Source organism: Triturus cristatus, chromosome 12 (assembly GCF_964204655.1).
Source record: "Triturus cristatus chromosome 12, aTriCri1.1, whole genome shotgun sequence".
Taxonomy (NCBI): domain Eukaryota; kingdom Metazoa; phylum Chordata; class Amphibia; order Caudata; family Salamandridae; genus Triturus; species Triturus cristatus.
The window spans coordinates 291,894,069-291,906,223 of NC_140595.1; the positions used below are offsets into that span (position 1 = coordinate 291,894,069).

Below are 12,155 nucleotides of genomic sequence, written 5' to 3' on the forward strand. Positions count from 1 at the left end.
CTGCAGGTTTTGAAAGCAGTATGTACCCGGTTGCCTGACCGTATATTGTCTTTTCTTAACCAATCTGTCAATATGGGGGTGGTCCCTTGGTCCTTTAAGAAAGTGATTATTGCCCCAATTATAAAGAAAGCTGGTGCTGATCCAAAGGATATGAAAAACTTCAGGCCTATTTCACTTTTACCCTTCTTTGCCAAACTACTCGAGGCCCACAAAGCGTCACCTATGTCTATTCATTGAAGAGTCATTCTTCTTGGTTTCTGTACCAGCAGGATTTCGACCTGCACACTCTACAGAAGCAGTGATTGTGTCTGTGGTCGATGATATGCGAAAAGAGGTAGATAATGGCTGCGCCCAAGTCCTGGTGTTGTTGGATTTGTCAGCGACCTTTGATACGGTTGACCATGGTATTTTGGCCGACCGGATCAGTGCCGCGGGCATACGAGATTCTGCTTTGAACTGGCTTCTTTCCTTTCTAAGGGACAGATTTCAATCAGTTAGGCTACCTCCTTACTCATCTTCAGAGGTGCGACTGAATTGCGGGGTTCCTCAAGGTTGTTCGCTGTCTCTGCACCTTTTCAACATCTATTTTCGTCCCCTGATCAATGCCCTTAAACACAAAGAAATTAACATCTTTAATTATACAGATGATATGCAACTACTATTTATGCTTAGTGATAGCCCTTCATCTCACTACATGTTTCAGGAGACGATGCGGTTCATCCGTGACTGGATGAACAGTAATCATTTAAAGCTGAACCCCGATAAAACGAGGATAATGCTTACAAGAAGTAAGGTGAACTATTGGTGTCCTTCGTTTTGGCCTCTACTCCGTCACCTAAAAAAGCTGTAAAAAGCCGGGGTGTTATAATAGATGCAGAACTTACTTTGAAGCAGCAGGTAGGAGCTGTGACTTCTGCCTGCTTTTGCCAGCCACGTCACATAAAAAAGATTTAAAAAATTCTTAACAAGGAGGCTTTGATCCAAGTGATTTTAGCGTTAGTTATGTCTAGATTAGATTATGCTAATGCTATTTACCTGGGTCTCCCTAAACTCCTTCAGTGCAGGCTCCAGCTTATTCAAAACCAGGCTGCCTGGCTGATTTACACCCTGCCCAAACGATGCCACATTACCCCGGTAATGATGGACCTTCATTGGTTGCCTGTTGTACAGAGATCAATGTTTAAAGCTTGCTGCATGGTTTTTAAGTCTTTGTACTTGAGCTACCCTGCCTCTGTGAAGTTGAGACTTATTGAATACTGTCGAACTAGAGCTTTAAGGTCCAGTAACTCGCATCTCCTGACGATTCTGACCTGGAAAAATAAAAAAGATCGGCAGGCGCAGGTTTGCCGTTATCGCCCCTTGTGTATGGAACAGCTTACCTTTGGAACTAATGGCCTTAATGGACCTTGCCAAGTTTAGGAATCTTTTGAAAACACAGCTAAGATAGGCTAAGTGAGGTGGGAGTTGACTGGTTACCTAGCGCCAAGAGACGGTCTGGTGGATGTGCGCTTTACAAATGTGTAGTACCATAACATAACTACTGGCTACATAGTGAAGTATTACCTCAAAGCCAAATAGAAAGAATACTGATAGGTATTTCTACAAGCAGATTCCTCACCTTTCAAATATCCGCAAGAGGCAAACTGGGTCTTGAAATGTTGCAATAGCTCTTCTGTGCCAGTTGGTGGCATAAGGTTTATCATGATGCAGGTTGAAACGCAGATGTGACATCAATGGAGCCAAATCGAGCAACCCAGGCGCCCTGCCATCAGTTTTTCTGTGCCCTTCAAGCTGATCAAGCTCAACGCCATCAGCACAGGCCTCGACATTGTCAGTAGCTCCAATACCTTCTCAGTGACTAAAGCCATTATGAGGAGGTCAAGAAGGGAGGCACAACGGCTGACTTAGGAGGCCTGGTACCGGGATGAGAACTAACCATGAACTAGGCCAAGAGAACAGTACTGGCAAGCCACAGACTACATCTTTGGGTCAGTTTATAACCATATCCAGATGTCACAGATTGCACCACATGATGAAGATGACTAAAGTGAAGGGGCCAATTTGCTACCCTTACTAACTCAGTTTGTGGCAGACTATCTAGAGCTTCAGTATTATAGCAGCTTGGACACCTCTTCAGAAATGGGAATAGAAGGCACATCGGGGACAGCTCCCTCTGTTGCAGCCTCTTTAAATGCAGTCCTCTGGAAGGTGGGGGAAATTCTGGAGCTACCCCTTCCCACAGTAGAGACAAAGCCCAACATTCCCACTGAAATATTGCAATCTACTTTCGCTGCATTTGAACTGCTGTTCCTCTTCACTGATGCCCTAATGGAGCCAAACAAGATGGCTTGGAATAAACCAAGATCTGCTCCATCTGTAAACAAAGTTATTGCCTTCTGAAAGAAGCCAGCTCCAGTAGTTCCTGATTTATTTGTCCACACAAGCTTCACCAGAAGGTTTTGTGGTCACAGCTTCCTTTTACTCCTAGCAAAACCCAGTAGAATTCTCCACTGTGGCTCCAGATACGGATCCCAAGAAGCTGAAGACCCTGGGTAAGATGGTGTTTTTGTCTGAGAGCCTGGCTATGAGCTCAATGATCACAGCATGCCTGCAAGCCAAATGCTTTGTGGGAAATGGTAAACATGGTACTGCCGAGCCTACCTGACCACATGAAAGACAACTTTTGGAACTTTGTGGTGGTAAAGTTTGCTCAGGATACTTCCAGACCAATTCTCAGTGCAGATCTTGACATGTTGGATTTGGTGGCCAGGGCCATGGGCTCCTAGGTAGCTCTACTTAGACATGCCTGGCAGCGATCCACTTATCTTTCAGGTGATGTGCAATCTAGCCTGATACACATGGTGTTCAACAGCTCTTGCCTATTTGGTGATAAAATAGACAAGGGTCTTGACAGGTATAAGGCAGGCAGGACAACTGTCTGATCTCTCAACCTAGAGTCTCCGGCCAGAGACCTTCACATGCAATATAGGAACTCTCAGGGCTAATCAAAAGAGCTGCTTTTTTTGTCAGCACCAGCCTTTCTAGACCATCCAACAGACCAATCATTTTGAAAGCAGTACAGGGACAAGCCCAAAGGCAGAGAGACCTAACAACCCTCCTCCTCCTGATTCTGCCCCTCACCATCCCAGAAAGCTGTGTTAGTTCCCACTTAAAGAAACATGTGCACCCTGTGGGAGGAAGGGCATCATCCTTTCTGCAGTCCTAGAAAGGCGTGACGATGGAGCAGTGAGTTCAACACATTAAAAAGGGAGAACCTTCCTTTAAAATAAACGTGTGCCCCAGATCTCCCTGCCTCAGTCCCTTCATTTCAAGGAACACAGCTGTATCCTCCATCAGGAGTGGTGGCACTTTTACGAAAGGAGAGGTGGAGTTGATCCAGAAGCAGGGTATTGGGCAGGGGTACTAGTCGCTGTACTTTCTGGCTTCCAAAAAGGATGATTGTCTGTGTCCGATCGGGGCACTCAGGATCTTTAATTTTTACCAGTGCAAAGACAGCTTCAAAATGTTGTCTCTGGATCAGGTGCTTTCGGCACTGCAAGTTATGTTATGTTATTGTAGTTTATAGAGCGCACGATTACCATACGGTGTCCTGGCGCTAAGCACTGATAACCTACGCTAAAAGAAACTAGAACTGAGAGAAGAACCATGTTTTGAGATTTTTCCTGAAAAAACTGAAGTCTGAGGCGGTTCTCAGCATCAGAGGGAGTTCATTCCAGATTTTTGATGCGCCATACACAAAGCTCCTTCCTCCCCAGTTTGCCTTTTTAATGCAAGGTGTTTTCACTAGCTTGGCCCCGGAAGATCTAAGCGTTCTACTTGGAGTGTACCAGCTGGACTTGTTTTTTAGAAACTCTGGACCTGTCCCGTTCAAAGCTCTAAACACTATACACGAGGCCTTAAATCGAGCTCTTAGGTGAATAGGGAGCCAGTGCAGCTTCTTCAGTTCTCCTTTAACTGATACGGTCCTGGGAGTCCGGGTCAAAAGTCTGGCCGCGGCGTTTTGAATAACCTGCAGCCTACTTTGATGTTGTGCCTGCATATTGACATAGAGACTGTTGAAGTAGTCGAGGCGTGATAGTATAAGTGCAGTCACCACCGTACAGAGACACCCCTCCGATAAGTATGCCCTGATTTTTCTGATCATTCTGAGTACCATAGAACATCCTGATGTGACCCTGCTCACCTGGTCCCCCAAGTTAAGTTTTTCATCTACCACCACTCCCAGGTTTTTAGCTTTCCTGCAAGGTGTGGGACAGAGACCAAGCGAGTCAGGCCACCAATCAGGTGTCCACATCAGAGGATTATTGCTAAACCTTAACACCTCTGTCTTAGCTGAATTCAGCTTAAGGCAATTTGCCGACATCCACCTAGAAATGGATACCATGCATTCTGAAAAACGTGCGCCAGTTTCCTTTTCAGCTCCCTCCATCAAAGACAGCACTATTTGCGTGTCGTCTGCGTAGGAGGTGAGCTGAAACCCGAATTATCTAATAATGCCAGCCAGGGGTGCCACATAGATATTAAAAAGTGTAGGGCTAAGAGATGAGCCCTGCGGCACCCCCCATGGCAAAGAGAAAGGTTCAGAAGTATTGCCATTTAATTTGACTATTTGAGATCTATCCTTCAGAAAGGAATCAAGCAGAGTCCATGCTCGTCCTCCTATCCCGATCTCCGATAACCGATTAAGCAGCACCTTATGATGCACGGTATCAAAGGCCGCGGATAGGTCTAACAGGATCAACATCGCATTCCCTCCTTTGTCCATCACCTCTCTAATCTCCTCGGTGGATTTAGGAAGCGCCAGCTCGGTACTGTGATGAGCTCTGAAGCCATATTGAGAATGATCCAGGGAGTTATTCAGAAAAAGAAAATCACTAAGTTGTCTGTTAATGGCTTTTTCAAGCATTTTGGCTGGTAAGGGAAGTCTGGAAATAGGACGGTAGTTAGTTGGATCTTTAGGGTCTAAGGATTGTTTTTTTAATAGAGGAAGCACTGAGGCTTTTTTCCAGGAACTGGGAAAGGTTCCGGAGAAAAATACATCATTAAACAGCAGAGTTAAGACCCTGCAGGTGATATCTGTAATCTGCTTAATAATCCATGTAGGACAGGGATCACTGGGGGCCCCAGATTTTATACTGTTCATAAGTTTCATCGTATCCTCTGTGTCCAAAGGAAGAAAATGATCCAAGATACTAACCGGGGGAGGGGAGATTTTGGTAGTAAAATCGTTTTGATTTTTATTGACCAAGTCTGACAGGGAAGTGGAATAATGGATGGTATCCCTCGACTTGAAGGATGCGCACGTCCACATAACCGATCCTGGAGTTTCACAGGAGATACCTGCAGTGGTAGTTCCAGTCCTGATGGTTCTTAACCTGCTAGGTCTACTTGGTTTGTGCAACCTACTGGTTGCTCATACATACTGGCACACGAGGACTCTCCTGTTGTGTCTCGAGCTGTCGTAGTTCCAACACGGGGAATCTGAAGGACATCATCAGGATTTCCCCGGACGCTTAGTTGGATCTTATCTGGTGGTCGGTAGAGGAGAACATGACCCAAGGGAAGACTTTTTACCCACCAACAACAATGGCTACAGTTGTAATGGATGCTGCCACCTTCGGTTGGGAGGTGCACTTGACAGAATTGGAGATCAGATGCCCCTTTGGTCTCCAGATGACCAAAAGTTGCATATGTTTGTTCAAGCTGAGGGCAATTCTCCTGTCCCAGAAATCCTTCCTGCCCATGTTTCACAGGCAATAGGCCCAGATTGGCAGACAACACTACTGCAATATGTTATGTAAGCCAGCAGGGAAACACAAGATATCATCTGCTCTGTTGTGAAGCTCTGAGACTCTGGACATGGGTGAAAATGCATGGGTGCATGGAACCTGGCTGGTGGCCAACCATCTGTCAAACATGAGTGACAGTCTAAGTCGGCATTACCTTGCAGAGCATGAGAAGGGTCTCCATCCAAAGGTCATCAGGACATCTTCAAATGCTTAGTGGTGTGCTCCTCAAGTGGATCTTTTCACCAGTCTTGAGAGTACACTCCAAAGTTTTGTGCCCTCCGGATTCCTCTGCAGGGAGTATCGGGGGATGTGCACCGGTTGACATGGAATTGTTTGCTTCAATAGACATATCCACCTAACCCTTGATTACTCGATTGTTGAAAAAGATGCACTAGGAAAGGGCAATAGTCATTCTAATTGCTCAGGGCTGGCCAATGAGAATATGGGATGCAGACCTCCTGATACTCTCCCCGTGTTCCCTATAACAGCTGTCACTCAAAATGGACCTCCTCTCCCAGAGAGAGGGCAAGTCCTGCATCCCAACTTCTAGAGCCTCCACCTTCATGATACGAGATTGAGCGGGGACATCTGAGCTCTTTTCACTATGCCAGAGGTAGTTCGCCTGATCCTGTCAGCTTGTCACTTCTCCACAAAATTGGTTTATGCCGAAAGGCAGAACCGATTTGTTGCTTGGTGTGCAAACAACAGTGTGGATCATTTGAAGGCACACATTTTTGAAGTGTTGTATTTTTATTGTTATTGGCCCAGCAAGAAATGTGGGGTGTACCGTTATTATTGAAGCCAAGTCAAAACTGATTTGCATATGGCTGGGTCCAAATTGAGGTGTCATGGTGGGCAAAAGAACAATGGATTGGAATGCTACCCAAGTGATTGCCAGTGGTTGGACTTATTGCAAGCATTCCTCACATCACCTTTTGTGTGTTTGATGTAATGCCCCAAGTGGCAAGAGTATGCCCAGACGTGGGTTCTGTGCTCACTGTACCACTGGCACCAAGCTACTTCGACTGACAAGCCCCAATCACAGTTAAACCAATCTTGGGTTGCTTGTGTTCTGGTTCAGGGAGGACCTGGCCTGGCAGGTCAGTCTGGATTGTGCCTATTGGAGAAGGGTCAAAACTGATTTTCATATGGCTGGGTCCAAACTTAGGTGTTATGCTGGGCAAAAGAACGATGGGTTGGAATGCAGTACTGAGGAATTGCCAGCGGATAGACTTATTGCAAGCAGTTCTCCTATCACCTTTTGTGTGTCTGATGTAATGCATTTGGCAAGGGTATGTCCAGATGTGTATCCTGAGCTCACTGTGTCACTGGAACCAAGCTACACCTAACTGACAAGCCCCAATCAGGACGAAGGCGAACTTAGGTTGCTTGTATTCTGGTTCAGGGAGGACCTTACCTGGCAGTTCAGACTGGACTGTTCCGATTGGAGTAGGGTTAAGACTGATTTGCATATGGCTGGGTCCAAACTGAGGTGGCATGATGGGCAAAAGAACGATGGGTTGGAATGCTACTGAGCGATTGCCAGTGGTTAGACTTATTGCACGCATTCCTCGCATCACCTTTTGTGTGTCTGATGCAGCCTTATCGCAATCATTTGTTTACCATCTCTATATTTAACTCCCCTGTTGTTGTAAGATTTCTGTAGGTGCGATCTCACATGTTTCCCACTTTTCATTTCATTAGAACACTATGGGACTTGAATTTGAGTCTGATGTTTCTGATGGGGGCTCCGTTTAAACTTTTACACATTGGCAGTTGCGGATTTTGACTTCGAACACTGTGTTTTCGATGCCCATCATGCTGGCATCCGTGAGCTGCAAGCGCTGTGTATCCATCAGCTCTTGTTTGAATCCCGACAAGCCTGGTGCTTAGGGCTAAAACAGCTTTCGTACCAAATGTTGCGACCCCATTTAATATGGGGTAGTCCGTGAAAATTCCCACATTTTTCTCCCCACCCCTTCACACCAAACAGGAGGAAAGGCTTTATTGGCTGGACCTCATAGGTTTATCAGAGTTCATATCGACTAGACAGAGAAGTTCAGATCTGACAATAGCTTTTTGTCCAATATGTGAGCAATAAGAATGGCAAGGCAGTACAGAAACAACTCAGTTAAGATGTATCATACTCTGCTTTAAGATCTGTTATGCATAGTTAAAAATGATTCTTTACAAACAAGAGCAACCAAATATTTGTGCGAAACTAAGTAATTAATGTTGGCGGAAGAATATCGATTTGCACAAAATTAATTTATAATTTAGATATGAGTACAAGATTTAAACTGGACATGAGTTTGTACAAACCACTGCTCTTCCGCATATAGTACTAAAAAGAAGCAACCAGGAGCAATCTGAGCTCATTCTATTAGAGTGAAGGCATCCAAATCAGTGATGTCCAGAGGAGTGGACATAGCAGACATATGTTGCATAGTGAAATGAGCTTACCTTCAAACATTTGCAAAGCATTATTGCTTGGATTCAGAAGTGAGAAGAGATGGCAGTTTTACTCGTTCAGTGCTTCAAGATTTCCTAATCTGATCAATTCTTCAGACTCATGACCTGGGAGGGGGTGCTAATGTGGTATCTATTCACAAGGTGATGAATTTTCAGCTAGAAGTATGCCATAGTAAAAAAAACGCACTTACGTTCTGTAACGATCTTTCAGGTGAATCATCTACCTGTAGATTCCCCCCCTATCGTTCCAACCTCCCTGTTCTGAAGGATGATCATAGGCATATGACCAATAATAAGATTCCAATTGAGTTCTGTTGCAATGCATATTCAGTGTCAAATTAAGTTGACCTTGTCTTTACCTCTAAGGGCTTGGAAAAAATGGATGGAACAGACACCAGGTCACTAGGGTGGCACTATATGGATCCAATGATGTCACATCTGCGCTGCAATTGACATCAAGATGGAGCTGAAGCCACCTACTACTGTTTTATATGTAAAAGAGGACATTCAAATGGGTTGTGTAGGAAGACTGCCAGACAGAAGTTATACAAATACAGAACTACTCATCAAAGAACCTTCTAAAGAATGCATTTTACTCTTTATGGGATGGTTTACCCTACTTAAGAGTAAGGTATGTACCATATATTTGAGATTAGAGGAAGCTTACATCCATAGAAATGTGGTCCTCTTACTGGAGAAATTCTCAGAACACTGGCCAAGCAAAGGGATGCATATTATCTTAAACTGGTGTCAGTACAGAGTATATGTGTAAGGCTAAAAGTCTATTAAGAATTCAGGGTATGTTTAAACACTGCTACATAGGAAACATCATCATAAAACTTTAGCATAACTGATTCAATGCGACAAAGTTTTTTACATACAAAAATATATGCCAATGATGTTTGAAGGGATTTTTAAAAGAAGAATGATTCACAAAAGGATTGTCACAGCTGAGACATTGCTCACTTACGATAATATCACCACCACGCACAAACTGTAGACGTATCTGGAAGACAGTGATGTCTAAAAGATAAATAAGGTCACACAGGTAGTCCATTAGGAGCCAATATTGGATATTTGTTGGCGTCTGGTACGGAAAGGCCCAGCGCACTGGGATCAGCCAGCAGTTCCAGTTCCAGGCCAGGACCACGAAGAATAACCAGAGGACATACATCAAATCTAATGGAGGAAAGAGAGCAGAGTGGAGAATGGGAGAGGGTAAAATAATATCAGAATAGAGAAGAAATGCCAGAGATAAAGAACGAAAATGGATTAGAAGATTACAGGATGGATGACGTGCCCCTTGGAAAAGTTGAGAGTAGTATAGGATGGGAGATGATTGTAGGAGAACAAAGGGGTACACCATGTCTGTCCATCGTAGCTCCAGGAGGGCCAGGTACATGACATATTTTCAAGGTAACTACTGGATAAGTACATTCATTTCTTTCAGATTAATAGTATGCACATTTATTTTACGTGGAAATACTGATAATCTGGCTTGTATTCACCGCCCTGAATTGTAGACCAATTTGTTGGAGAAAGAAGAAAGTGGACTGTGAGAAAGCAGATACAAGTGGAGAATATGCAAAGACACAGAGGAACAGTGATTCATCAACATGCAGACAACACTCACATGAGCAGACTGAAGGCCAACCTAAACAATGTGTGAAACTATATACCCTCGTGATCTTTCAAACTAATCTCCTCCAAACCTATTGGCCTACTTAGGATGTCAGATGGAGTTTCCTCTGACTGACATCCCTGTGGTTTCGAGACCGACTGATCGACCTTGGATTGGGTGGTCAGAAACCGCGATTACAATACAATCGCACATGGTGCGGTCTCAAACTCACATTTCCCTATGGGAGCTTGAGCAGCGGTCGGAAACTGGCTGCAGCACAAGATCCCATAGAGAAATGGGAGTTTCTGTAAATCCCTGCACCATGTGACAGCCACCTCACCGTGCCTGCCACACAGTGCAGGGACTTACAGCAGGGGTGCCCCCTCTGCCCCCACCGGGAGGCACTGACAAAAGGGGGCCCCTGCTAGAGGCTCCCAGAGTCGTTTTCCGCCTGGCTTTCCACGTCAGAAAGCCCGACATGGAAAGCCTGTCGGAAACCGATATCATAATCCCGACGGCCAAAACGTCGTCCGCATGAGATTATGGTGGCTGTTCCAACTGACTGACTGGCTCCTTGTTCCTGTCAGGAATCATAGTGTGAATAATAGTCATTTTCCTCTATTTCCTCTCTAAAATCCAGGACATACTTTCCATTTAGCTTTATTGGGCTATATGCAGTTTGCGAAATGTAGTCACTTGCCTCCTGTTCCTGATCAGAATGTAAAATCTGAACTGATGGCAATGTCGATATCTTCAAAGATGAAAGTAGAGGCCTCAAAAATGTATCCATTGATGGTGTCATCATTGACGGTAGTGTTGTTGATGGCACCGGTGGCATCAACAGCATAGTCTGTACCATAGTGCAGAATGAGTACCATAGATGGCATTGTCAATGACACCAAAGCCGCCATAGATGGAGCAGATTCCATTGTACACGGGATTGGTGTCGTTGGAGTCAGCGTCGCCATTGACCGAGTTGTGGCCATTGACGCTGCTGGTATCATCACTGATGGTCTCGTAGACGACTAAGTCATTGTCGACAGTATCATCATCAACGACAAAGGTTTGGAATTTGAAGATTTTGACGTCTTCTTCAGGGGTTGATCATCTGCTGTCCCTTAGATGCATGTTTTCCTTGTTTAGTGACAGAAGGGGTGGCTGCAAGCACTGTTCCAAACAAGTCCAATTCAGGAAACTAAATAAGTCTCTTTTTTGTGCTGCCTTCACAGAAGTGCTTGGAGGAGCACTTTCACTGAATCTTCCCCTGAAAACGGGACATCTCCTTTAGAAGAAGGAAACTTCTCTTTGGCAACGGGGCATCTTGGCGCTGAATAGCAGATGTATATTGTTACCCAACTCAATGGTACTCATTTTATCAACCACAAATGGATGAAAGGCTGAGTGGACCCGCCGGGATTTGAACCTGTGACCATGAGATAGAACACAGGCCCCTGCAGTGGATGCATTAGTCCACTGAGCCACCAGACCCAGCTAAACAGCTCTGAATTCTAGAAGATTGATATGGTAGGTATTTTCTTTGTCTGACCATACTCACTGGGTTTGTAAGAGTGCCCATCTCTGGACAGATGCATCTATGACTAGAGTTTGGACTGGAAGATCCTTATGAAATGGTACCCCTTTCAGTAAATTCTTTGGCTGTTTCCACCATGGAAGAGATTGGATGCAGACTGCGAGAGAATCAGCTTGTTTTCCAAGTATTCTGAGAACTGATTTCTTTGGCCTTCTAGGCATTGTTGTAAAGGCCTCATGTGAAGTCCTGCATGTAGAACCCCAAAAATGCAAGAGACTCCTGACCCCAGTAGGGATGAAATCTGTCTTGCCGTTGGATGAAGAGTGTGGAAGAGATTTTGAAACTTCAGAGAGATTGATGATAGGCTCTCCTCCGAAGGATGCACTTTTGTGAACTGTGTTTCCAGTATCGCTCCACTGTATTTTTTGCACTGGGTAAGTTGTAGATTTCCTGGGGTTCCATCGAAGACCCAACTTGGCTTATGTTTTGAGGTGTGTTTGAAAATGTTTCAATCTCTCCTCTGATGATAAGCCTTTTATTAGCCATTCGTCTAGGTAAGGATAGAAGAGAATTTTAGTTTTCTTAGATTAGCTGAGACAATAGCCAAACATTTTGCAAATGTTCGAGTAACTGATTTTAGTCTGAAAGGTGGGATTTTGTATTCAAAATCTTAGGAGCCTACTATGAATCAAAGAAACTTTTGATGTTTTGTTATTATCGG

The 12,155-nt window shown here is 44.5% G+C and overlaps 1 protein-coding gene across 1 annotated transcript in view; it reads right to left on the reverse strand.

The window, feature by feature from the left end:
* Positions 1-12,155, reverse strand: part of CNGB1 (cyclic nucleotide gated channel subunit beta 1) — a 958,531-nt gene that overhangs the window by 314,200 nt on the left and 632,176 nt on the right. Inside the window, exon 27 of the mRNA XM_085637063.1 lies at positions 9,253-9,461. Coding sequence (XP_085493189.1) covers positions 9,253-9,461 — 209 coding nt within the window. The remainder of the gene's footprint in view (positions 1-9,252; positions 9,462-12,155) is intronic.